The sequence below is a fragment of the Miscanthus floridulus genome, chromosome 6, assembly GCF_019320115.1.
Source record: "Miscanthus floridulus cultivar M001 chromosome 6, ASM1932011v1, whole genome shotgun sequence".
Classification (NCBI taxonomy): Eukaryota; Viridiplantae; Streptophyta; class Magnoliopsida; order Poales; family Poaceae; genus Miscanthus; species Miscanthus floridulus.
The window spans coordinates 29,134,000-29,159,774 of NC_089585.1; the positions used below are offsets into that span (position 1 = coordinate 29,134,000).

The following is a 25,775-nucleotide window of genomic DNA, read 5'->3' on the forward strand; positions in this document are numbered from 1 at the left end:
ACGATTGTGTCCTCCTGCCCCCGAAGACTTTGGACAAAAAGGTGACAGCCTTTTGTTTGGAGGCAAATCCGCTTTGTTTATCGCTCGCGCGGGCAGTGTGTGGTGATGCGTCTCGATCCGTGCACCACTTGGGCTTCTCCGGAGTACTACTACTGCTCAGCCTGTCACCGTCAGCGTATGTTTTTGTTCCACCAGCTCCTATTTTTTATTTTTACTCCAAATCCCGTGCTCCACCCACTAAGGATCCTATCCAGATTCGTGGGGATACCCTCTCGTCTCTGTAGCCTGTAGGCTGTAGCATTTGTCGGGTTGGATTGGGTTGTTCCGCTTGGGTAGCCGGGTGGGATCGAAATCTGTGTGGCATCCATGGCGGCGGTCGAGGGGACGACGAAGAAGAAGGTAATCATCGACACGGACCCCGGAATCGGTAGGTACCCATCCTTGCGATTGCAATCGTCGTCTTCGCTGTAGATCGATAGTGCGTCTCCTTCTTGTTGCGTTCGGATCGCAGTCCAGTAACCGATCCGCTGTTCGACGGAGCAGATGACGCGATGGCCATCTTCGTGGCACTGCGGTCGCCAGAGCTGGAGGTGCTGGGCCTCACCACTACCTTCGGCAACGTCCACACCGCCCTCGCCACGCGCAACGCGCTCCACCTGGTACGCTGCTGGTGCCGCCCGCGGCCTGCCTTCCTCTCTTCCCCCACCCTGTTGGTCTGTTCCGCGCACTCCGACCGCGGCTCACATTTGCATCTGATGCGTGTACTTCAGTTGGAGGCTGTTGGAAGGACAGACATCCCCGTGGCAGAGGGATCCCATGTAACAATCAAGGTAACTGTTAGCATCTCTTCGTTTCTGTTTCCACGCTGAATCGGTGTTCAATTGTCAGCGTTGCAGCTCTCATCAAACAGAAAAAAGGAATTCAAAGAATTGCAGTCATCTAGTAAATCAACAAACAGTTGAGGAACCGCCGTCAAGAGGATCCTACGTGCTGATCAGCAGCTTTCAACAAGGCTGTTTGATTGTTCACTGTGTCATCTGAATTACTGTTTCTTTCCCTTTTCCCCCCTGTATACACGGAGCACAGAAAGCTACCAAGCTGAGGATCGCAAGCTTCGTCCACGGTTCAGACGGCCTGGGAAACCAGGACTTCCCTCCACCGGCTACCAAGCCTGTAGATCAGTCGGCTGCTGCCTTCCTGGTTGAGCAGGCAAATCTGTACCCTGGACAAGTTACCATCGTCGCCCTCGGTCCACTTACCAACCTTGCTCTGGTCTGCTCTCGTCTCCTCTGCTTTGGTTAACCAATACAGTACATACATTGGGTGCACCTATCGCGTGTATCTCATGTGATCTAGCTTGTCTGGCTTCTTTTAGTTGATTTTTTTTTGGCAATCTCTGGTTACCCAGGCAGTTGAGCTTGACCCTTCGTTCCCGAAGAAGATAGGGCAGATTATTATTCTTGGCGGTGCATATTCAGTTAACGGAAATGTGAACCCTGCAGCTGAGGCAAATGTGAGGGTTCTCTCTTAATTTCTCTGATACATTCTGTAGTCCTTAGTTATCATGTAACTAAGTAGTTTCACTCGAGCTCTGCAATGAGCTGGTAGGTACCATGATCGAGACAATGATGCAGTAGCACTTTTCTAATTGGAGTTGTACTATCATGGCTCCCCTAATGAATTCAGAGAAAAATAAACTTCCCTCTACATTGGTTGATGCTTAAACAGTGCATCACTTTGCTTGAGTCGTCAATAAATGAATTCATGTTTATTCACAGATCTTTGGGGATCCTGATGCGGCAGATATTGTGTTCACCTGCGGTGCTGATATTTTGGCCGTGGGACTAAATGTAACCCACCAAGTAGTTCTAACCGGTAATTCTGCTGCATTTAAGGGTTACATTCTTTCTGCTCAGGATGTATGCTGCATCAAGATAAGATTAATGAGTATCAGAGCATACAAGTACAAGCATAATGGATCTAACATGCTACATGTACCTTCTAATTCCATCTTACTCCACTATGACCATCACATAATCAGAGCTGAAAACAGCTACAACTTGTTGCGTTATTACATTTGTGGTTTACAATTTTGCGTATACTGATATAATTCTTCTTTTATAACCTACTTCTCATTAGTCAATTGCAATGCATTGATAAAGGTAGTGTCCTTCGCAATATTACCGTATTGAAAGACCAATTTTGCAGGCATGGTGCACTGCACATTGATTTTCGGTTCTTCTGCAGTATGATGTGACTTGTGATTGCTTTGCTAGTGGATTAGATCAAATTTATCCAAATGATAAGTAATCAAGATTTTGAACAATTCGAATTGTAGGTTATTTGGAAGTGGCCGAACCTGCCATGTATCACAACCCATTTTCCTTGGTGCTTTGACACACATCCCCTTTTATTGCAGATGCTGACCGGGAGAAGCTTGAACAGTGTGGTAGCAAATATGCCCGCTACTTATGCAAGATAATGGGCATTTATTTTGATTACCACAAGGATGCCTACTTCATAAAAGGTTTGTATACATCAGTATCATCCAAGGAAGTAAAAAATGGTTCTGCCAAAGTACTTGCAGCGGGGACAGATCAGAAGCTGTGCAACCTTGTGACTTGACTTCACATTGAACTGCTTACAGGAGTGTATCTTCATGATCCAACAACGCTTATTGCTGCGGTGAATCCATCGCTACTGACTTACACAGAAGGTGTTGTGAGGGTACAGACAGTTGGAATCACAAAGGGCCTTACTGTTTTCGATAACACCAAGAAAAGGTTAGGTCATTCTCTCTGTCTGTCAGAAAACCAAGTCGCTGAAACAGTAGCAGTAGATTTTGAAATGAAGTGATTTCCTCTTAATCCTATTGTACTATAGCGCACTTGTGAATTCGATTCATTCTTAAGTCTATTGTACTATAGCGCACTTGTGAATTCGATTCATTCTTAAGTCCTAACGCCTGTTGAGCTCACTTTTGCATTGTATACGATTGGCTCTTAGTAGAATGCGGTAGAATTCAGGCTGATGCACTGAACATCCCGAGCGTGTTTGCAGGTACGGAGAGATCACAGCCTGGACTGGCATGCCCACCGTGAAGGTCGCTGTCACCGTCGATGCCCCTGCCGTGGTAGAGCTGATGATGCAGAGGCTGATGACTGATGACTAGCAGCAATGTCAGCTGATTGGCAGTACCGCGATTAAAAGACTATTTGCAGTCTTAACTCTTAAGGGAGAAAGGCATTGGAACATGGAATTGCATGTGTTGCTGACGAGAAATTTGGTCTGCATTGTCATGAAAACAACAGGATGCATTGCACGCGAGCTATCCACTTATGTGGTGCGTGCCTTGGTGTTTATGTACAGTTTGTATGCTCGATAATCGGCACATGGCCAATTCGACAATGTGATACAGTCATACTAGTACGTTGCTCATGCTTCTGAGAAAACAGAGTGAAATTAAGTTATTAATTAAATTAATTGAGGCACCTGATGCCAGATATTGTTCCGTCAGGAGTTGCACGATGTTATTGTATGGTCAGAAAATCAAATGTCCTAATAAATGACGTAACTTTGAATAATATACTCTATTTGTTCCGTATTATACTCCCTCTGATTTTTTAATGTCATATTAGTTTTGTTCTAAGATAAATATATTTCTGTTTTTAGCCATTAATTTTAATTTTTTATATAGGTTAACAACATACGATTTATGTTTTTAGATCCGCTATGAAAAACATTTTCATAACGATAATGATACCGTGCGGGGTCCCGTCCCGTCCGGATGGACCCCACGAGACTCGACTGACCGCCCTTCTTCGGGCTCGCTCGCTCATCCCCGTTCACCACTCGCTTGCTCCGCTCGTCCACTCTCCCCCGCGCTTCTCCTACAGCCACTCGCCGTCGCGCCGCCGCAGCGCACTTCCTCCTCGCCTTCCGGGCCTCGCGTCGTGCAGCTCTCGCTCTCGGCCTCCTCGGGGCCTGGGTTCCTCTGCCTTTCCCCCTCCTTCCACCTCATATGCCCCGGGACGGACGCCGCGTGCCGCGCGGCAGGACGCTGCCGCCCCTCCCTCCATCCCTCCGCCTCCACGACCTCCATGCGACCCCCACCGGAGACGAGGACGACAGCGGTGGCTCCGACGAGGTAGGTCGGGTCTTCTCTGGATCTGAGCCCTCCTCCACCTCCTCTTCTGGATCTTAGCGCTCCTCGTCCTCCTCCTCTGGATCTGAGGGACGCGGTGGTGGCTAGGGTTCCGGCGAGCTCTAGGTCCCTATTCCCTCCTCTCGTGTTGCAATGGGTGTTTTGGGATGTTGCAACATATGTTTTTCGAATGTTGCAATGAGATTTTTTTTGTCGTTGCAACAGATGTTTTTTCGATGTTGCAGTACATATTTTTCGATGTTGCAGCACATATTTTTCGACGTTGCAGTACATGTTTTTCGATGTTGTAGTACATGTTTTTCGATGTTGCAGTACATGTTTTTTAATGTTGCAGTACATATTTTTTTATGTTGCAGTACATATTTTTCATTGTTGCAGTAGATATTTTTCGATGTTGCAATGTATGTTTTTCAATACATATTTTTTCGATGTTGCAGTATTTACAGCCCGATGTTGCACTACATAGTTTTTTCATATGTTTTTGCAATGTTGTAGTTGAAGTGTTACATGCTCTTTTGGGACAGGGACGCGGTGGGGGAACAGGGTGCGTTGGGGAACGGGGGATAGGAGCACGTTGGGGAGCGGAGGAAGGGTGGGTTCCATTTTCTATTCTGCTCCGCACGGGGGGCAGGCGTGGTTCCGTGCGGCGGGCGAGACGGGGTTCTGTGCAAGACCGGCGTTCTGTTCCGTGTGGAGGGCAGGCGTGGTTTCGTGCGGGGGACACTCGGACGGACCTAAGGTGCGTCCGGACGTGCCCTTGAAGTTGGGCGTCCGGGCGCTAGGTGGGTCATATTCATAATATCCTCATCGGCGATCGGCCACTAAGCCGAGGCAGCGACACACTGAGCGAGCAGTAGCCCGACCTGCTATCCAGTCCAGTCGGGCAACATGCTTCAAGGGCCAGATTCCACAGTCCCACATACGGAGCAAAAAAGGAGGTGTCTCCTCCTTAATCGGCGGCCGATGACCAAATCACCGTCCGTGGCCCGTCCGCCGCCGCCATGCTTGTGGTAGAACTGCCCTAAATAACACGCTTTCATTGGCGCTCGTCTTCCACTAGACATTAAGCACCTCGAAAGTGAGCTACATCAGATAGTTCCGTCGAGCACACCCTAAGGGAGAACTCGAAACAATCCACGTTTTACATCCAGAAATCCAATAATGAGTATGAGCTTACAATACTTTGTCCATTTCATACAACAAGAGTTCTTAAAAATTATTTATTTAAATACCAGAGTTCAGAGTGCGATAATTAAACAGCGGAATGAAAATAAACATCTAGCGGAAACGATACAAGGATCCGTCTGTACCCACCAGAAGAATCCTCCACACAAGAGCTACTCCTCAAGCTGCACTTGCGATAGGGGTAAAATAAACCCTGAGTACACAATGTACTCGCAAGACTTACCTGACTAGTGGGAATAGTTTTCCGACTCTCAATGATATGATAGGCAATACGGGTTTGTTGTTTTCTTTTTGTTTGCGGAAAGCATTACTAATAGTTCATCCTTACAATAAAGTTTTATTAGCAGTCGTGATTACTTCATTAGCTAACCATTTTAGGTAAGCACATGTTCTACTTTCAAGCAAGGGTTGAGCAATCAGAACCATTTCACCATCTTTCATCTTTCAGTTCTTACTACGGTGCTAGACCATAGCCAAGTCATACTGTCTCATGGAAATGGCGATTCATGAACCAATGCATCATAGCTGGGTACCCCAAAACACACACCCCGTTTGTACCCTAGTCACAAACAAGACCAAACCATTACACTCCTGTCACGGGGTCCAGGTCCCCGTCCAAACTTGGACTCCAAGCCCCCACACTTGAGACACGGTCTCAACATGGTGCTTAGACCTCCACCTTTCCCTCTCTCCAATGAGTCAGTCCAAAAAGAGCCAAAACCCACAACAAGAGCATAACGAGCCTATCTGCTCCCATAATGTCGACAAAATATGCTCGGCAGTCCTCCGAGGGGTATCCCACAGAGGTAGATTGATCGGCGGGGTGCGCATAATCAGGAACCGGATGGTGACACAAGGCGTAAGACAGCGATTTAGACAGGTTCAGACCGTCTGATCGACATAATACCCTACGTCCTATGTCTTTATGTATTGTATTGAGATGTAGTAGCTGTCGACTAGGGGACCCCTGCATCTCCTTATATACTCTGAAGGGGTAGGGTTACAAGGAAAGTATCCTATTTGGTACTATACAATATCTTACGGTGCATGTCGACCAGTGCCATGCACGCCTTGATCTTATGGACTGGGCCACCTCTGATGGTGTGGCCCATGTCTTGTCTTATGGGTATCGGGGGCCATACCCCCACAGCTAGTCCCCAAGCCTAACAATAGGTGACGTAGTCACGTGGTGCCAGGGTCAAAAAGTAGAAGAAAGGCAGAAGACCGGCCAAGCAAGCAATCAGTCCATGGGCAGAGCCCTAAATTGAAAAGCGCACATTCACCGTAAGGTGAAGTGTGCCCACTTAGTCCCCGAGCCTACTGGAAGATGAAGAATGAATCTTGTAGCAGGGTCAAAGAAAAAGAAGTCTGAAAGCTTGCCGACATCGTCTGACATGCGCATATCAAGACCCCAGACGTGCTGCCCAAGATCAGCACCCTGATCCGAACAACATGGAGTAGCTTGATAGCACATCGATGAGGCATAGCAAGATCTGACCATCAAGGTAGTCCCCGGCATAGCTGGCGACATCCGAGCACCGAGGAGTCCCGGACATAGCTAGCGATGTTCGAGCGTCGAGGGGTCCCCGACGTAGCTGGCGATGTCCGAGCACCGAGGAGTCTCCAGCGTAGCTGGCAATGTTCAAGCACCGAGGAGTCCTCAGCGTAGCTAGCAATGTTCGAGCACCGAGGAGTCACTGACATAGCTGGCGACGTCCGAGCACCGAGGAGTCCCCGACATAGCTGGCGATGTCCGAGCGCCGAGGAGTCCCCGACGTAGCTGGCGATGTCTGAGGGCCGAGGAGTCCCCGACGTAGCTGGCGATGTCCGAGCACCAAGGAGTCCCCGGCGTAGCTGGTGATGTCCGCAAGGTGAAGTAGGGTGAAGTGTGCCCACTTAGTCCCCGAGCATGAAGAATCTGAGCATCGAGGAGTAACCAACATAGCTGGCGATGTCTGAGCACCGAGGAGTCCTCGACGTATCTAGCGATGTCCAAATAACCAAGGAGCCCCCGACGTAGCTGGTGATGAAGCACGAGTGGCGAACAGTCTGGTCAACTAGTTGGCGATGAAGTGTGCATTGAGTAGAAGCGACCGGTGAATAGTCCGATCAACTAGTCGGTGACAAAGTCCATGAACCTAGCGGTCCGACTAGTTGATCTGTGGAGAAGTCTGAGCACCAGGTGGTCCGATCACCTAGATGATGATCCTGCAATACAAATATATAGAATGGATAGTACATGATGTAAAAGTATATGAACTCTGGAGAAAAATCAGCAATGACGATGAAATAGCGTATGTAGCTCGACGATCAGTTGGTGTGAAGATGTATTTATTTTTAATATAAACCACCTGACCAATTAGTGTGTAGCAGAGTCTCTAGCCATAGCTAGCCTATTAACCATAACGCGGAGCATGGAGCCCATGTGCGTGTAGGAAGAACAAAGCATCGCTAAGGAGCCGCTGCCGACCACCCATAACATAGAGGGCAGACGCTCATGCACATGTAGGGAAGAGCTAGAGACAGGGCCGTCTCTGGGGACATCCGAGCATCAACATGACTATTCGGGGGTTCGGAAAATCATTTGGAGAGCAAATATGGAGAAAACAACTCAGAGAAACATTATGACGATATACAAAGATTGGAGAATAGTTAGAAGAATATTAAAGCATGACTTAGCTTGATTCATCATGGCCAGGTGGAGGATTCGGCGAGTTGTAGTATCCAAGGAGATGGATGTTGATGAAGTAAACCAGTCGGGACTCATCCCTGATTGGGTCTTGATCGCATCGAATTCGTTCTCGAGTAGTTCTACATTGAACCGAGTAGCTTACACAGGGAAGCATCCAATTAGGTTGCATGTTACTTGCTTGCGTGGTCATGTAGATTCAAGTACGTGAAGCCTACATGTGATGCATGTATATGCAAGTTGATCTCAGCCATATCCTGGTTTGGCTTGCATGATGTCATCTTCATGGTACTGTAGATTGCTTTTGTTCATAACGAATCATGATTGACTTGCATGCCTGACGTACGACATAGGTAGATGCAGGCATAATGATTTGACCTTGCTTGTTTGTCGTGAGAAGTTGTACATGTACGTGAAGCCATAGTATCCTGAATATCTTGGCTAGCTATCGAGAGATGGCAAATTGCTGCCGCCACCGTTAATCTTGAGATCCCATCTGGCCTGCCATGGATCAACGTGCACGAGCCCCTACCTAGCGCGCCAACTGTCGACAAAAGATCCTTGGCAATTCTCCAAGGGTATCCCATGAAGGTAGATTGATCGGTGGGGGTGCGCGTAATCAGGAACCGAATGGTGACACAAGGCGCAGAGACAATGATTTAGATAGGTTCGAGCCGTCTGATCGATATAATAACCTACGTCCTGTGTCTTTATGTATTGTATTGAGATGTAGTAGCTATCAACTAGGGGACCCCTGCCTCTCCTTATATACTTTGGAGGGGTAGGGTTACAAGGAAAGTATCCTATTTGGTACTATACAATATCTTGCGGTGCATGTTGACCAGTGTCGTACATGCCATGATCTTGAGGGCTGGGTCACCTCTGATGGTGCGGCCCATGTCTTATCTTATGGGTACCGGGGGGCCATACCCCCACACATAAGCAAGTATGTGCCCAGGATAATAAATCTGTGACCTGACTACCATCCACAGCAACAGACGGTCCTTAATCAACATGAATAGGGAAAACAGTGCAACCAAGCTAAGCCCCGTTGGTCGTAGGACACAACCTGTTACACCCACCAATACTCATACCATATCCCTACCCTGTCTCCATTTTCCTTTCATCATTTTATTATGAGAGTAATAATAATCCCCTATTGTGAGCAACGGTAGGTGAAAGGTCCTAATATGGCTAGAGGGGGGTAAATAGCCTATTTTAAAAATCTACAAACCAACTAGAGCAATTGGATTAGTATAACAAATAGCAAAATGCAAACTTGCTTTAGCTCTACAAGGGTTGCAAACCACCTATCCAATAATTCTAGTTACTATGATCAATAGACACTCAATTTGCTAAGCCACTACTCACTAAGAGCTCTCACACTTGCTACACTAAAGATCTCCTGTCGATGCAGAAAGTGACCAATACATAAATTTTTATAGTTTTGCCATACATTGTGATCGGATGTGACCTAGCACTCAATGACATAGGGTTTATACTGGTTTAGGCAACATGTCCTACGTCCAGTTTGAGTTGGTCGGTGACTTTATTCCTGAGCCTAGGTGGTTCAAGTTTGCTGTGGGGTTACAAACATAAGGGAGTAAAATGGGGGGGGGGGGGTGCAAAAGGTCTGGTCGGACTCTGGTCTGAAGGACTGAGAGTGATAGGAGCTCCGCTATGTGCTAAGTGTTCGAGCATGCGCTCTGTGTAGCTTTAGAGTGTCTAAAGCTAGCAGAGGGTGAATTGAAGTGAGTGAATTGATCCTCTCTGGAGTTGATCGATCTCCCCTATTGGAAGAGAGCGCGTCCCCTTTTATAGATGAAGGGGATGACCTTACAAGAGAGAGAGAGAGAGAGAGTACATATGCTACTAAGTCTTGTTGCCCACGCCATCGGGTACAAGACGATTATAGGCGTCCATAATACTATTGATGTTAGATGCATGTGGGATGTCACGTCGTCTTCTTCCAATATGGCAGATGTCGATGCGTGCCTTACTATTGATTCCTAGAGGCATGTAGGGTTTTTACCTTGTTCGCCTAGTATGGGAGTTTGAGGGTGCCCACAACACTATAGGGCAAATGTTGGGGCCCACAACACTGCTTGGGTTCTAACATGCATGGAAGGTTGTAGGGCACCCTTCTGACATGTCCTGTTGGTACTACAGGTGTACATGGTATGGCCCTTGGTATTACAGTTGACTTGAGTGTCCTCCTTTACCTGCTCCGCCCATTACCTAGTCCTCACCGAGCGGGCGTCCCCGGTCAGTTGGTCCCAGTCAGCTCCGATTGCGCTAGTCAAAGAAGAGATGTAAGCAGAGGTTCAGTGCATCCCTGGTCGGAGAGGCAGGCCAGAGTCCAAAGCGAGCTCTGTTCCTCCTTGGCCAATCCTTTCGGTCGGAGAGGTGGGCTGGAGTCAAAAGCGAGGCCTTCTGGTCGGAGAGGCGGGCTAGAGTCGGAAGCGAGCGTTGTTCCTCCTTGACCAGGCCTTTTAGTTGGAGACCGGATCGCTCTTTTGGCCTGTCGTTTCAGGTAGTTTTGGGCCGGCCCTAGAGTTGCATGTTGTTCACAACGTTGTCTACTGGGCCAAGCCTTTGCTGAGAAGCTGGTCCATGAGGGACCCGTTCATGAACCCGACAGGAGCCCTCGAGTCCCCGGACGATTTGGGTAGAATCGTCTAGGGGATTTTTGTCTTGACGGCGGGTGCGCGCTAGCGCACCCACGGGTGTAGCCTTCGAGCCCCCAGGTGATTCGGGTAGAATTATCTAGGGGGATTTTTCATGTTGCTAGCGGGGGAATTTTTTGTTTCTTCAGCGGGTGCGCGAGAGCGCACCCGTGGGTGTAGCTCCCAAGCCCCCGGGTGATTCGAACAGAATCGCCTGGGGTTTTGTTAGTGGGTGTTTTTAGGGTTCAGGCGAGATGGACTCATGGTTTTAGGGATCGAGAGCAGCTGAGGGCTTGGGATCCTAGCATCAGGCGTAGTCAAGGTGGTTTTAGGGATCAGCAAAACAGACTCGTGGATCCTGGCATCGGGCACAGCCGAGGCGGTTTTTAGGGATAGAGCGAGACGTTCTCGTGGATCCTGGCGTCGGGCGTAGCCAAGGTAGTTTTTGGGATCGGTCGAGATGGATGGACTCATGGATCCTAGAGTCATGCGCAACGAGGAAGTTTTAGGGATTAGGCAAGATGGACTCATGGATCCTAGCGTTGGGGGCAGCCGAGGTAGTTTAGGGATCGGGTGAGCTAGACTCACAGATCCTGGCATCGGGCACTGCCGAGGCAGTTTTAGGGATCAGGCGAGATAGACTCATGGATCCTGGCATCAGGTGTAGCTGAGGCACTTTTAGGGATCGGGTGAGATGGACTCACGGATCCTAGCGTCGGGCGTAGCTGAAGCAGTTTTTGGGATCAGGTGAGATGGACGGACTCACGGATCCTAGCGTTGGGCGCAGCCAAGGCAGTTTATGGATTGGGTGAGTTAGACTCACGGATCCTAGCATCGAGCGCATTGAGGTAGTTTTAGGGATCGGGCGAGACAGACTCGTGGATCCTGGCCTCGGGCACAACCGAGGCAATTTTAGGGATCAGGCAAGACGGACTCACGGATCCTGGCGTCGGGCGTAGCTGAGGTAATTTAGGGATCAGGCAAGACAGATGGACTCGTAGATCTTGGCATCGGGCGCAGCCGAGGTAGTTTTAGGGATCAGGCAAGATAGACTCACGGATCCTAGCATCGGGCATAGCCGAGGTAGTTTTAGGGATTAGGCGAGATGGACTCATGGATCCTGGCATCGGGCATAGTCAAGGTAGTTTAGGGATCGAGCGAGATGGATGGACTCATGGATCCTGGCGTCAGGCATAGCCGCGGCAGTTTTAGGGATCGAGCAAGATAGACTCGCGAATCCTGGCATTGAGCGTAGCCGAGGTAGTTTTAGGGATCGGGCGAGACAGACTCATGGATCCTGGCGTCAGGCGCAGTTGAGGTAGTTTAGGGATCGTGCGAGATGGACGGACTCGTGAATCCTAGTGTCAGGCGTAGCTAAGGCAGTTTAGGGATCAGGAGAGTCGGACTCACAGATCCTAGCATCGGACATAGCCGAGGCAGTTTTAGGGATTGGGCGAGATGGACTCATAGATCCTGGCGTCTGGTGTAGCCAAGGCAATTTAGGGATTAGGCGAGATGGATGGACTTGTGGATCCTAGTGTTGGGTGCAACCGAGGCAGTTTAGGGATTGGGTGAGATAGACTCACAGATCCTAGCATTGGACACGCCATGGGATCGTGCGAGTTAGAGTTGCGGATCCTAGGCACAGCCAAGGTGTTTCAGCGTCTTGAGCCTCCAAGCCCCATTGGGGTTTGGTAGGGGTTAGGTCAAGTTTCATGCATTACCTCGTCTATGGTTTCCGCAACCGGAGGGGCTGAGCTAACGTCGCTTGCCTCGATGGCTTGAGTGACGCGCTTGGTGAGCTCGCTAATGGACATGTTTGAGTGAAATCTAAGTCTAATGTTCATGATGGGGTCGACATAGCCCTCATGTGGCATTCCACTACTCCTTAACCCCATGTCCCGGTAGATGCCTAGGTCATTCTAGAGACCGACCCGTGTGGCCCACTGGCCTCCCCTCGATGGAGATTCTATGGGCATGGCTCGAGGTTAGGATTGAATGAGAAGGTTGAGATGACCCTGCCTGCTACAGAGCAGATTGGGCGAGGGCTACTTGGGGCTCATCTGTGTTTTCTACCCTGGCTCTGTTTGATGTGAGGCAGCCTCGAGCCCTTCATGGGCCAGCCTTTGAACCCCGATCGGTCATTGCTCATGTTGAATGAGGCAACTACCGCTTCGTGATGCAACACAGAGCATTTTGACGCATTTAACTACATATGTGATGCTTCGAATGTAAGGGATGAATGAATGATTTGTATGAATGTGTGTATGAATGTATGAATGACAGCAGATGATCATATAAAGAAATTGTGGGGGTTGGTAATGTTACCTTGATGACTCGAGTGATGAGGTTTGAGGAGTTTTTATCGGATATGTCCGATCAGGACCCATGCTCATCATTTGTGACGGAGTTGGCATGGCCCACATGGGGTGTCCCTCTGCTCTTTACCTGTTTCTCGGCATTCGCCTGAGCCATGCGATCGACTTAGGAAGCCCATTGGTCTCTCCTGGACAGAGATCGTGTCGTTGGGCTCTTCCAAGGCTTGCCCAGGAAGGCGGAGGGGCGCCTATGCGTGGTGGCACTTTGTTTGCCGTGCCCGACGTGCGGTAGTGGTGGGCCATGCCCAAACCACATTCCGTCTAACCAAGCGATGTTTCGTTGGGCAGGGCGCATCCCATCGGTCAGAACGCGTCCCGTCGTATTCATGTCCGCATTGAATAGGGGAAGGGAGAGGGTTTTTTTGCCCCAATCCTTTGCCCTTCTTCAATTGCTGCATCTCCTCCTTAAATTGGGGAAGAGAGGGGAAGGAGAACTCAGAGACCCGTTCATCAATCTTGAGCGCAATGTCGAGTTGGAGGTCATCCAATGTAGATGAGATGGTGCTGACCGCCTTTGCTGAGAAGGGTCTGCTTCTGCCAAAGGAGGTGGCGCACTGGAGGGTGCTACACGTCACTGACTTTGTCATCATCTATGAGGCCTTCATTGGGATGGAGCCGCACATGGACTCCTTCCAGCGAATCTTCTCTGGGTGAGCCTTGTTGGAGGGGAAGCCGCCTAGGACTGCACTGGTGGGGGGTTTCACCCTTGTAGCCGCTTAGGTCATCCAGTTCATCAAATTTGGTGAGACATCCTGCAGCCATGGCAGCCATACTTCGGTGGGCAGTGTCCCTGTCTAGGAGTTGCCTCGGCTGCATGAGAAAGCCCGAAGCTCCATGCTCTTCTGCTGAGCATCTATGGGTGCAACGCCCTTAAGGTACCCATTGCACTCACTGAAGTTGAGGGAGCGGAACCAGGCAGAGCCCTTGCAGTGGTGGTTATGTCTGGTGGCATGTGTCATGGCCTCACCTTTGGCATCAGACGATGCCGCCGAGCAGCCATAGTAGTATTTGGAGTCGAAGTAGTCAGTAAATATAGCCGTTATTCTTGTGGGGGAGCCCTCGTGTGAATAGTTCGTATTGATGAATACATCAATTTTCATTTTGTGATGAATTTACTTCATTCGGGGAAGCTTGTCCCGTCCGTTCCTTATTTTTACCTTAGCATAGCTTTGTTTTTATTCTTTCTTTTTCGCACCTGCCCGTTCATCCCATAGGCTGCAACCTTAAGAGCCTAGGGTGTGGCCCATGAGGCTCAGCTACTTGTAACCACAGGTAGAGGCAGGGTGTGATCGGTCGGAATGTTGAAGCAAAGTTACGAAAGATAATTAAAGGAATAGACTACCCTTTTGTTTGGGTAAAAATGTATTTACCATATGATAGTAAACAAGAAGAGAGGTGGTACTGCACCTCCGTAGAGCCCTCAAGTGACTCAGGCTAAAAGTGTTTGGGCTAGGGTGCTCTGTTGGAGCGAACGTTGAATGAAAAAATGGTAAGACCGAATTTTTATGGGAAGGAACGATGTAACTATTTGATGTTCCAAGTGTTGATGAGAACATCGCTGTTGTCGTCCTTCAGTCAGTAGGCACCCGGTCAGATCACTTCTATCATCGTATAGGGTCGATCCCCACCGCCTTAGTTTCCTTGAGTGGGCAGAAGGTCGTTGAGGAGGTTAGCTTGTTGTAGTCTAGGACTGCTGGGGTCGGTAACTCCCCGAGCCACAGAAGAGTTGATGACGGCAGTGGTGAGCTCATAATGCTCGCGGTCGCACGTGAAGGCATGCGAGATGGTGCTACCCATAGTGATGAGGCTGTTTGGTCCTAGCATCTTCAGCTTTAGATAGGTGTAGTTGGGGACCATCATGAACTTGGTGTAGCATGCCCCCCCCAAGATGGCGTCGTAAGACCCCGAGAAGTCCACCACCTCAAAGTTGAGCACCTTCGAGCAGAAGTTGGCTCGGTCACCAAACATGATAGGTAGGTCGACCTACCTGAGCAAGTATGCATGCGCTCTTAGGATCATGCCATGGAAGGGAGAGCTCACCAATCAGAGTTCCGACTAGGGGATGCACATGGCGTCGAGGGTGTCAACGTAGAGGATGTCTAGGCCACTATCTCCATCCATTAGCACCTTGGTGAGGCACTTCTTATGGATGATGGGGTTGACGATGAGCGGGTAGCATCCTAGTCTAGTGACATGGGATGGATGGTCCCTTCAATCAAAAGTGATCGGAGATTCCGACCAGCGAAGGAAGAAGGGGATGGCTATTTCGGTGACGCACGCCTCTCGGTAGCGCACTTTGTGCTGGCGCTTGGAGTATACAGCATCGGATCCCTTGAAGATCATGATGCATTCCTTAGGGTCCAGGAAGCGTTACCCATCCTTGCCTGTCGTGCCTCCTTTCTTGGCTGCTGCCTCCTTGCCCTTTCCTTCTTTTGGCCCATCGGCCTGTTTGTAGGAAGCGCTTAAGGAGCTCGTAGTCCTTTGTAGAGGTGTTTGATGGGGTAAGCATGGTTGGTGCAGGGGCTATCCATGAGCTTGCCGAAGTGGTCAGGTAGGCCCTGCTGGGGCTACTTGCCCACGTGATCAGCTGCGGCGACCAACGCAGAGTTGGCCGATCGGTGTCGATCCTTCTTGTTCTTCTTGCCCCTCTGCATGGAGGGCCCCCCATCTTGGTCCTTGTGCTTGGCCTTGCCCTTGTCCTGACCTCTATTGAAGACTGCTCCAACCACCTCCTTACCAGAGGCGTGGTTCATGGCGACATCGAGCAGGTCATGGGTGGTTCGGGGCTTCGGGCAGCCAAGCTTGTGGATTAGGGACTCGCAGGTTGTCCCGAAGAGGAATGCACTGATGACATCCACATTGACAACATTAGGAAGGGAATTGCACCGCTTTGAGAACCTATGGATGTAATCCCATAGGGACTCATTAGGCTCCTACTGGTAGCTCTTGAGGTCCTAGTAGTTTTCAGGGCGGACATACGTCCCCTGGAAATTCCTAATGAAGACCCTCTTGAGGTCCACCTAGTTGTAGATGCTGTCGTGTGGGAGGAATTTGAGCCACACTCGAACATGTTCCCCCACACAGATGGGGAGGTACTGAATGATGAAGTGATCATCATCCACTCCTCCGTCTCAATAGGCGATCTAAAAGTCTTCGAGCCATATTCTGGGGTTTGTTTCCCCGGTATACTTGGCGATGTTGGTAGGCGGTTAGAAGCGATATGGGAACAACGCTCTTTGGATGCGCTGGCCAAAGGCCCATGGTCCTAGGCCATCAGGGATAGGACTCTGGTCGTCCGGTCGGAGCCCATGCCGTCTACTCTCATTGCCACCCAATGGACATCATCCTCATGCTAGGCCCAACGTCGGTTGCTTATGATGCTACGAGCATCTTGGTTCAGCTCAAGGTGTTTGCACATAGGCAGTCGGTGTGGACTGGGTGTTAGGTCAGGCTGTGGTGCAGCTACGCCCTCCTGTGCCAAGCTCGGCAGCTGTAGCGATGAGCGAATGGAGCGATTCATCTGGTGCGTCCCTACTCCCCTAGTGGGGAGAGAGGCCACAAGTTGATGTCACGATGCAGAGCTCTCCACCTATTGAATGGTAGTGGTTTCCACCAGTGCCCGAAGGTTCTGGTGGATTGTCTATTCTTGGGGGTCATCCGGCTCGGGAAGGCCACGCAGAAGCATCGCTGTCGTGGCGATGTTTTGGCTGGCCGAGCAAACTATGGGAGATCATTCCCCCTATCCATGATGTTGCATTGAACCTAGCGGGTGTGATCCTAGGTGCCACTCGCTAGGTTACACGCATGGGGCGCATCGTGGTGCACCGAGCGCGCTGGCGCAGGTGGCGGCTAGTTCTGTTGCCTTTGTCATAGCTCCTCGTCGTGCGCCTGGGCGCATGTGAGGGCATCCACATGAGGGTCCGGAGGGGTGTGGGTCTAAAGAGACTCCACTACCACCAGCGGCTATCTCAGAGCATCTGCCATAGCACACTCCTAGGACGGACGGTGGCTAGGTGCCACGTCACTAATGCTAGAGCCATCACTCTCAGCATCATCATCTATGAGGTCATGAAAAGAGGTGGGAGCGTAGCTCACCACCCCCCTGAATTTGGATGTGAGAGGGGGCGGCACCAGCATCCTTTGAAGCCCTCAGGCGTACGTGTCCATAGGGAATATGAGGCCATAGAGAAATCGGTCGCATGGTGGTCTCGGCAGGGACAATGGGTTCCCCCGGAGAATCGGCGAAAGATAGTAAATAGCGAGTAAATAACAAAGCTTACATTACTCACAGTGGGGTTTGAGCAGAGCGTATGCTCGGAACAAAGCGTAGGTGCCTCGCCATTGAAGTCGCTAGGAGTCCCGGAGCCGACAGAGGACGCGCCTCCTCCAATAGGTGCCGGAACAAGTGCCTCCTCGTGGAGGTGCAACACGCCAAGCTAGTCGGCGATGAAGTCTAGGCTTCCGAAGAGGAAGGCCTAGAATGGCTCGAAGACAGGTGGAACCCACATCCCAATAGGTGGGAGTGCGGGAAACTCTAGTGAGCTAAAGCGAGTCATATCGCTTGAGCCCACCATGGCAGAGATGGCAGAAAAGTGGGTCATCCGATGACCAAAAGTGTGAACATACAACGTCTTCCCCATGGACGGCACCAACTATCGGTGCAGAAAGTGACCAACACATAAATATTTGTAGTTTTACCATACGTTGTGATTGGATGTGGCCTAGCACTCAATGACACGAGGTTTATACTGGTATAGGCAACGTGCCCTACATCTAGTTTGAGTCAATCGGTGACTTTATTCCTGAGCCTAGGTGCTCAAAGTTTACTATGGGGTTACAAACAGAAGGGAGTAAAATGGGAGTGCAAGAGGTCCGGTCAGACTCTGGTCTGAAGGACCAAGAGTGATAGGAGCTCCGCTATGTGCTAAGTGTTCAAGCGTGCGCTCTATGTAGCTTTAGAATGTCTAAAGCTAGCAGGGGGTGAATCGAAGTGAGTGAATTGATCCTCTCTAGAGTTGATCGATATCCCCTATTAGGAGAGAGCACGTCCCCTTTTATAGATGAAGGGGATGGCCTTACAAGAGAGAGAGAGAGAGAGTATGCATGCTACTAAGTCTTGTTGCCCACGTCGTCGGGTATAAGATAATTGTAGGTGCCCACAATACTGTTGATGTCAGATGCATGTGGGAGGTTGTGTCGTCTTCTTCCGGTATGGCAGATGTCGGTGCCTACCATACTGTTGATGCCTTGAGGCACGTAGGGGGTTTTACCATGTTCGCCTAGTATGGGAGTTTGAGGGTGCCCACACCATTGTAGGGCAAATGTCGGTGCCCACAACACTGCTTGGGTTCTGACATGCCTGAAAGATTGCAGGGCACCCTTCTAACACGTCCTGTTGGTACTGTAGGTGTATAGGGTATGGTCCTTGGTATTTCGGTTGACTTGAGTGTCCTACTTCCCATTACCTGGTCCTCACCGAGCGGGTGTCCCTGGTCAGTTGGTCCTAGTCGGCTTCGATTGCGCCAGTTGGAGAAGAGCTGTAAATAGAGGTTCGATGCATCCCTAGTCGGAGAGGCATGCCGGAGTTGGAAGCGAGAGCTATTCCTCCTTGGCCAGGCCTTTCGGTCGGAGAGGAGGGCCGGAGTCAGAAGTGACATTCACAACATTGTCTGCTGGGTCAAGCCTTTGATGGGAAGCTGGTCCATAAGGGACCCCAAGTTCATGAACCCGACAACTCCGCTAGATGAACTCAAAACAACAAAGCAAGCTCTCAATTCTAACTACACTAAAGAGCTTGCTACAACTAGTTTACAAGAATATAAAATGAGTGAGTAGGGTGATTATACCACCATGTAGAGGAGTGAACCAATCATAAGATGAACACTAAATTAATCACCAGGAGAATACCAAAGGGCAAGAGATAACCAATTTTGTCCTGAGGTTCACGTGCTTGCCAACATGCTACGTCCCTGTTGTGTCGACCAACACTTGGTGGTTCGATGGCTAAGAGGTGTTACACGAACCTCATCCACATAATTGGACACCGCAAGAACCTACCCACAAGTGAGGTAACTCAATGACATGAGCAATCCACTAGGGTTACATTTTGGCGCTCCATCGGGGAAGGTACAAATCCCCTCACAATCACCGAAGATGGCCATGAACAATCACCAACTCATGCTAATCCTCCTCCACTGCTCTAAGCCATCTTGGTGGTGGCAACCACCAAGAGCAACAAACAAATCCTACAGCGAAACATGAACACCAAGTGCCTCTAGATGCAAACACTCAAGCAATGCACTTGGATTCTCTCCTAATCTCACAAAGATGATAAATCAATGATGGAGATGAGTGGGAGGGCTATGGCTAGGCTCACAAGGTTGCTATGTCAATGCAAATGGCTAAGAGTATGAGCTAGAGCTAGCCAAACGGTATTTATAGACACCCCAAACAATAGAGCTGTTGGCTCAATTATTGGGCTAACTGTGGGATGACCAAACGCATCGGTCGCGTGCATCGGACGCGTCTGGTCTCCTGTGTCTAGTCGATGCCTAACCACCACATGTCCTATTCAAATGAAGTATCTGTTGCTTCCATGAGTCCCATGATGAACTACGATCGAACACATCCGGTGTGGACGATCGGACGTAGGAGGGGCAGCGTCCGATCGAGTCTAGAGAGCTCCCAGAGCCGCTCTGGGCCGACCGGACATGTCTGATCACTTTGGATCGGACACAGAAGACGCAGCATCTAGTTGAGTCTAGAGAGCTCCTAGAGCCCATTTGGCCCGACCAGACGCATTCGGTCATATCGGACTGGATGCTCTCAGCGTCCGATTAGCTATTACGCTAAACAACCCAAGACTCACTGGTTCACACCAGACGCGTCCGGTGTGGCGACCGGACGTGTTCAGTCGCTCTCTACAATCCAGTACCAAGCTAAGTCACTTTGACCAGACACTAAACAGTAACTCTTTAGCGTCTGGTCACTCCATCTAGCCAGAGTCTGGTCGTTAATATCGAACGCGCCCGATCACTCTGTGACCAGCGTGACTAACTCCTTTTCAACTCTATCTTCTTCACCCTTGCTCAAATGTGTCAACCACCAAGTGTATCACCTTGTGCACATGTGTTAGCATATTTTCACAAATGTTTTCAAGGGTGTTAGCACTCCACTAGATCCTAAATGCACATGTAAATGAGTTACTTATAGAGTGTGATCACATTTAGGATCGATAGCCATACTATTAAGAGGGGTGAAACTCATATCGAAATGCGGTTATCAAAGTGCCACTAGAAGCTCTAACTCATTGCATATGCATTTAGGATCTAGTGGAGTGCTAACACCCTTGAAAACATATGTGAAAATATACTAACACACATGCACAAAGGTGATACACATTGTGTTTAGCACTTGGGAGCAAGGGTTCAAAGCTCCACCAGTGGAGTGACTGCCCATAGAGTGCGAACAGTTAGATGGTGCCACCGGTGCCCTATATAGAAAAGACAGGGTTTCATAGAGTGCACCAGACGTTGGTCTCAACTAGACTGGAGCGTCCGATCAGTGGAAGCAGTGAAGATGCTGGCGTCGGTCTTTGACTGGACACTGGGTCACTTCATGACCGGATGCTGGCTGGGTGCATCCGGTCCCACTGACGTGGCAGCGCACAGAGGAGACAGTGTGTGACTAGATGCTGGGTGAGTCCGGTCGGGCATGACCAGACATGTCTGGTCGCCTCTAGAACCTTAATGGAAACGCCCGGACACTGGTGTTGGTGCGTCTAGTCACTTCGAGCAGCACGCCCGGTCATCACTTGATCGTTGGGATTGGGCACTTAGTATTTGAAGAGAGGGATGACTCAATAGCCATCCATAGACCAAGCGCTGGTAGGGTGCATCCGATCGATCTAACCAGAGCGTCTGGTCACCTTGAGCAGTGCCCAATGAAGGGGTACAACGGCTCTATTTCATGGGGGCTTCTATTTAAGCCCCATGACCGGTTCAAGCTCACTCTCTTGGCCATTTGCATTGACATAGCAACCTTGTGAGCTTAGCCAAAGCCCTCCCACTCATCTCCATCATTGATTCATTATTTTTGTGAGATTGAGAGAGAATCCAAGTACATTGCTTGAGTATTTGCATCTAGAGGCACTTGGTGTTTGTGTTTCACTGTGGGATTCACTTGTTCCTCTTAGTGGTTGCCACCACCTAGGTGGCTTGGAGTAGTAAGGATCATCGAGCAAAGGTTGGTGATTGTCTCTAGCTCCGATCGTGGTGATTATGAGGGGTTCTTGACCTTTCCCCGGCGGAGAGCCAAAATGTACTCTAGTGAATTGCTCGTGGCTTATGTGATCCTCATTTTGTGTTGGTTGTGTGGCACCCTATTGAGAGTTTAGCGTGTGATGCCAATTAGCGCGTGAACCTCCAAATGAGTGAATCTCCACAATGAGGACTAGCTTACCGGCAAGCAAGTGAACCTCGGTAAAAAATTATTGTGTCATCATTTGATTCTGAGGTGATTGGTCTTCATTGGTATTCATCCTTGTGATTGATTGGTTCACTCCTCGATACAGTGGTATAACTATCTTGCTCTCTCTCTTTATAATACCGCAAACTAGTTGTCAAGCTCTTTAGTGTAGCTAGTTGTGAGAGCTTGTTAGTTTGGTTAGTGTGGCTCTTTAGTTAGCATTTGAGAGCGCATTAACTTAGTGTAGTGACATAGTTATTGTGTGGATAGAAACCATATAAACTAGAATTGTGGTAGGTGGCTTGCAATTTTAGTAGGCTAGCACAACACTTGCTTCGCCTCTAAAAGCATCTAGGCCCCTAGTTGGGTTTCGGTGATTAATGACAATATGTGATTACTGTGACTAATGTGTGTTTTACAGAAACAATTGAGTTAGGTCACGGTAATGGAGATTGATTGGGCAATCATTGTTGTCATGCCTCTACGATGGAAATCATTTTGGTTTTCAAAAGATGGACGACAAGGTTAAGGATGGACTAGTTCTAAGTGTCGATTGGAGTTGGAGAGACACTTAGATTAGTTTAGGACTTTATTTTTCCTTTGGCCGTACTATTAAGGGGGGTATGAACGGGTAGCTTGACCTAGGCGAGTCTAGTGAGTTAGGTGTGGAGCACACTTGTTAAAACTAGCACTAGGTAGCTCCAAAATAGCCCTATGATCCAATGGAGCAAACTTCATTCACATATGTTCGAAAGTTGGAAGTGAATGGAGGGTCAAATACTGACCGAACGCTGGCTCCGGTGTGACCGGATGCTAGCTCAGAGTCCAGCCAGTTCATTTGACCAAGGTGAAAGTGTCTAGAAGTGATCGGATGCTGTGAGGTCATGGTACCGGACGCTGAGGGCCAGCGTCCGGTTGACTCCAGTAAGGTCCCAAAGAGGGAGGATCCTAATCGAACGCGTCCGGTCAATGCTGATCAGACGATGATCAGGTTTCGGTTACTGACCGGACGCTACTCAGCAAGTGACCGGACTCTAGAGGTCCAGCGTCTGGTCGACATTAGTAAGATTCTAGTAAGGGGAAAACATGACCAGATGCGTCTGGTCAGTGTTGATCAGACGCTGCCAGCGTTCGATCAACTCATAACCACTGGAGCTCAGGGTATACTGACCGGTGCATCCGGTTAACATGATCGGAGCGTCTGGTCACCCCGTAGAGGCACATAACGGTTCATTTTTTAGCCGGTGTTATAAATACAACCTCCGCTCATGTGTGGGGGGTACTTTTGCTCATTCCAACAGCTAAGAAACACCTTAGAGAGTGCTAAGAAGAGCAAGGTCCTAGTAAAGTGATTGAGATTTGAGAATCCCAAAGAGGGCCCTCATTAGTGAAGATCAAAAATAGCAAAGTGTGCATCCACCTTCTCATTAGGCTTGTCATGGTCAAGTGAGAGTTCGTGCTTGTTACTCTTGGTGATCGCCATCACCTAGACGGCTTAGTGGCGATTGGGAGTTCGGTGATCACCCAATGGAGCTTGTGGGTGACCCAACTCAAGTTTGTGAGTGGTTGTGGGTGATTCACCGCGATGGAGTATCGAAGAATCAACCCATAGAGAGCACTTGATCCTTGCACGGATCAAGGGGGAGCTACACCCTTACATGGGTGCTCCAACGAGGACTAGTGGGGAGTGGCAACTCTCCGATACCTCAGCAAAACATCGCCGTGTTCCTTCCTCTCTATTTACTTTGAGCATTTGCTTTGAGTAATTCATTTCATGTCTTTACATTCTTAGAATTGCCATGCTAGAGTAGGATTGGAACTTAGGTTGCAAGTCCTTTGTGCGGTAGAACAATTAGGAACACTTTCTAGGCACAAGGGGTTAATTGGGCTAACCATAGGATTTAATTATTGCAAAGAAATTTAGAATTAGCCCAATTCACCCCCCTCTTGGGCATCTTGATCCTTTCAATTGGTATCAGAGCCTTGTGCTCACGTATTTAGGCTTAACTGCCTAGAGCAAGATGTCTCATGGGGATGGACCTCCTCCTATCTTTGAGGGAGATGACTTTCCTTATTGAAAAATTTGCATGGAGGAGTATCTAGAGGCTCTAGATGTTGGTATACTTAGAGCCATCTCACAAGGCTTCCCAAAACCTTGGGATGCTACTAACCTACAAGGTGATGAGGTGAATTACAAGAAGTGGAATGCAAAGGCTCGAAACACCATCTTTAGAGGCCTTTGCAAAGATGTGTTCAATCGGGTGAGGAACCACAAAGACACCCATGCACTATGGTCAGATGTTTGTGCGCTCCATGAGAGAACTAAGAGTGAGCGTGAGGAATGCTATCATCTTGTCATGAAAAAGCTCAACTCTTTTGAAATGCTTTCTAAGGAATGTGCTAATGAAATGTATTCATGTTTGAATGTTCTTGTAGAGGAAGTCAATGGGCTTGGACTCACTCAAATGCAACCATCTGATGTTGTAAGAAAGATCTTGAGTGTCCTCCCCATTGACAAATATGGGCATATTATGACCGTGCTACATTAAGGTGATCTTTTCACCGCTACACCGACACAAATCTTGGGGAAGATCAATGCTCATGAGATGTACATGCACATCACGCCACAAGATGGCTCATCCTCTACCAAGAAGAAAGATAAGGACTTAGCATTCAAAGCTAGTCAAGAGAAGGGAAAAGCAAGACTTGAGTATGAGAGCTCAAGTGATGATGAAGTTGATGATGAAAGTCTTGCTCTCATGGTGAAGAAGACCGCCAAGATGCTAAAGAGTCTAAACAAGAGTGGCATCAAGTTTGATGGCAAGAAGAAGAAGTTCTTCACTAGCTCTAGAAGGGAGCCAATCTCTGAGATGGATTGCTTCAATTGTGGAGAACTTGGTCATCTAGCACACCAATGCACTAAGCCCAAGAAAGACAAGTTCAAGAACAAATACAAGGGAAAAAAGATGACTCAAGTAATGAAGAAGAAGAAGAGAAAAAGAAGAACAAGCCATACAAAAAGAGAGATGGCAAGAAGAGGGATTTCCACAAGAAGAAGAAGAGTGGAAAGGCATACATTGTCGGTGATTGGCTCACGGACATTGATTCATCTAGTGCCTCATCCGATGATGATAGTGACAACGAGAAGATGGCCGCCATTGCTATTGACTCATCATCTTCACCGCCACCACCGCCATCATCCTTTACACACCTATGCCTTATGGCCAAGGGTGACCGCAAGGTATCAAACAATGATGATAGTAGTGATGATGAACATGCTAGTGATTATGATAGCGATAGTGATGATGATGAATATGAATCACCTACTTATGATGATCTTGCTAGATTGCTAAAACAATACACTAAGATCATTATAAAAACTAGAGCTAAAAATGAAAAGCTTGAGATTAAGAATGATTCTCTTTTAGCAAAATGTGAGATAGCCGAAAAGGCTAGTGTTGAGCTTAGAGAAGCTAATGATGCTATGTCATCTAAACTCAAGGAGCTCAAATCTTCTAAGAAAGAGCTTAAAGATAAACATGATAAACTTGAGTGGGTGCACAAAGAGCTCATCACTAGCCATAACAAGCTAAAAGATGAATATACTACTCTCAAGATTAATCATGACAATCTTGTTATTGCTCAAGAATTTTTACCTAATGAGCCACATGATGCTACTAACGATGTTGTTAAGTTTGATATAGCTACAACATGTGATGATTTAATTGATGAGAGCATTGAGCAAGGATCTAGTGGCAAAGGCAAGCAAGTGGTTCAGTGCAATGACTATGATGAGTATGTCAAGCTCAGGCATGACAATGAAAGGCTAAAGAATGAGTTTGAAGAGCTCAAAATCCACAACACCATTGTGCTAGAAACTCTTGATCATGATGGTGACTTGGCTCTTGAGAATGAGAAGCTAAAAGAAGAAAATAAGAAACTCAAGGAAGAGAGAAACAATGTTGCACTCAAGAAAGATAAAAGTAGTGATGCACTCAAGGAAGAGAACAAGAAGCTCAAGTTGGAAAAATAGCATCTCAAGATTGGATTGAGCAAGTTCACTAGAGGCAAGTATCTTCAAAGTGAGCTTCTAATGAACACCGTCTTAGTTGAAGAAACATATGATGTAGAATTTGATGAATCTAATGGCTCCCAAGGAGCACATGAGAATCTTGATGATGTAGGTGATGAACCATTGAGAGAGGCTATGAAGAACATTCTAGTTG

At 48.5% G+C, this 25,775-nt stretch overlaps 1 protein-coding gene across 1 annotated transcript; it reads left to right on the forward strand.

Moving 5' to 3' along the window:
- Positions 1 to 212: 212 nt before the first annotated feature.
- Positions 213 to 3,525, forward strand: LOC136457964 (probable uridine nucleosidase 2). Its single transcript, XM_066457983.1, has 9 exons — positions 213 to 427; positions 544 to 659; positions 771 to 830; positions 1,087 to 1,272; positions 1,409 to 1,513; positions 1,779 to 1,875; positions 2,420 to 2,527; positions 2,648 to 2,783; positions 3,061 to 3,525. The coding sequence occupies exons 1-9, from the start codon at positions 367 to 369 to the stop codon at positions 3,170 to 3,172; spliced, it is 981 nt and encodes a 326-aa protein (XP_066314080.1). The 5' UTR covers positions 213 to 366; the 3' UTR covers positions 3,173 to 3,525.
- The last annotated feature ends 22,250 nt before the right edge of the window (positions 3,526 to 25,775 follow it).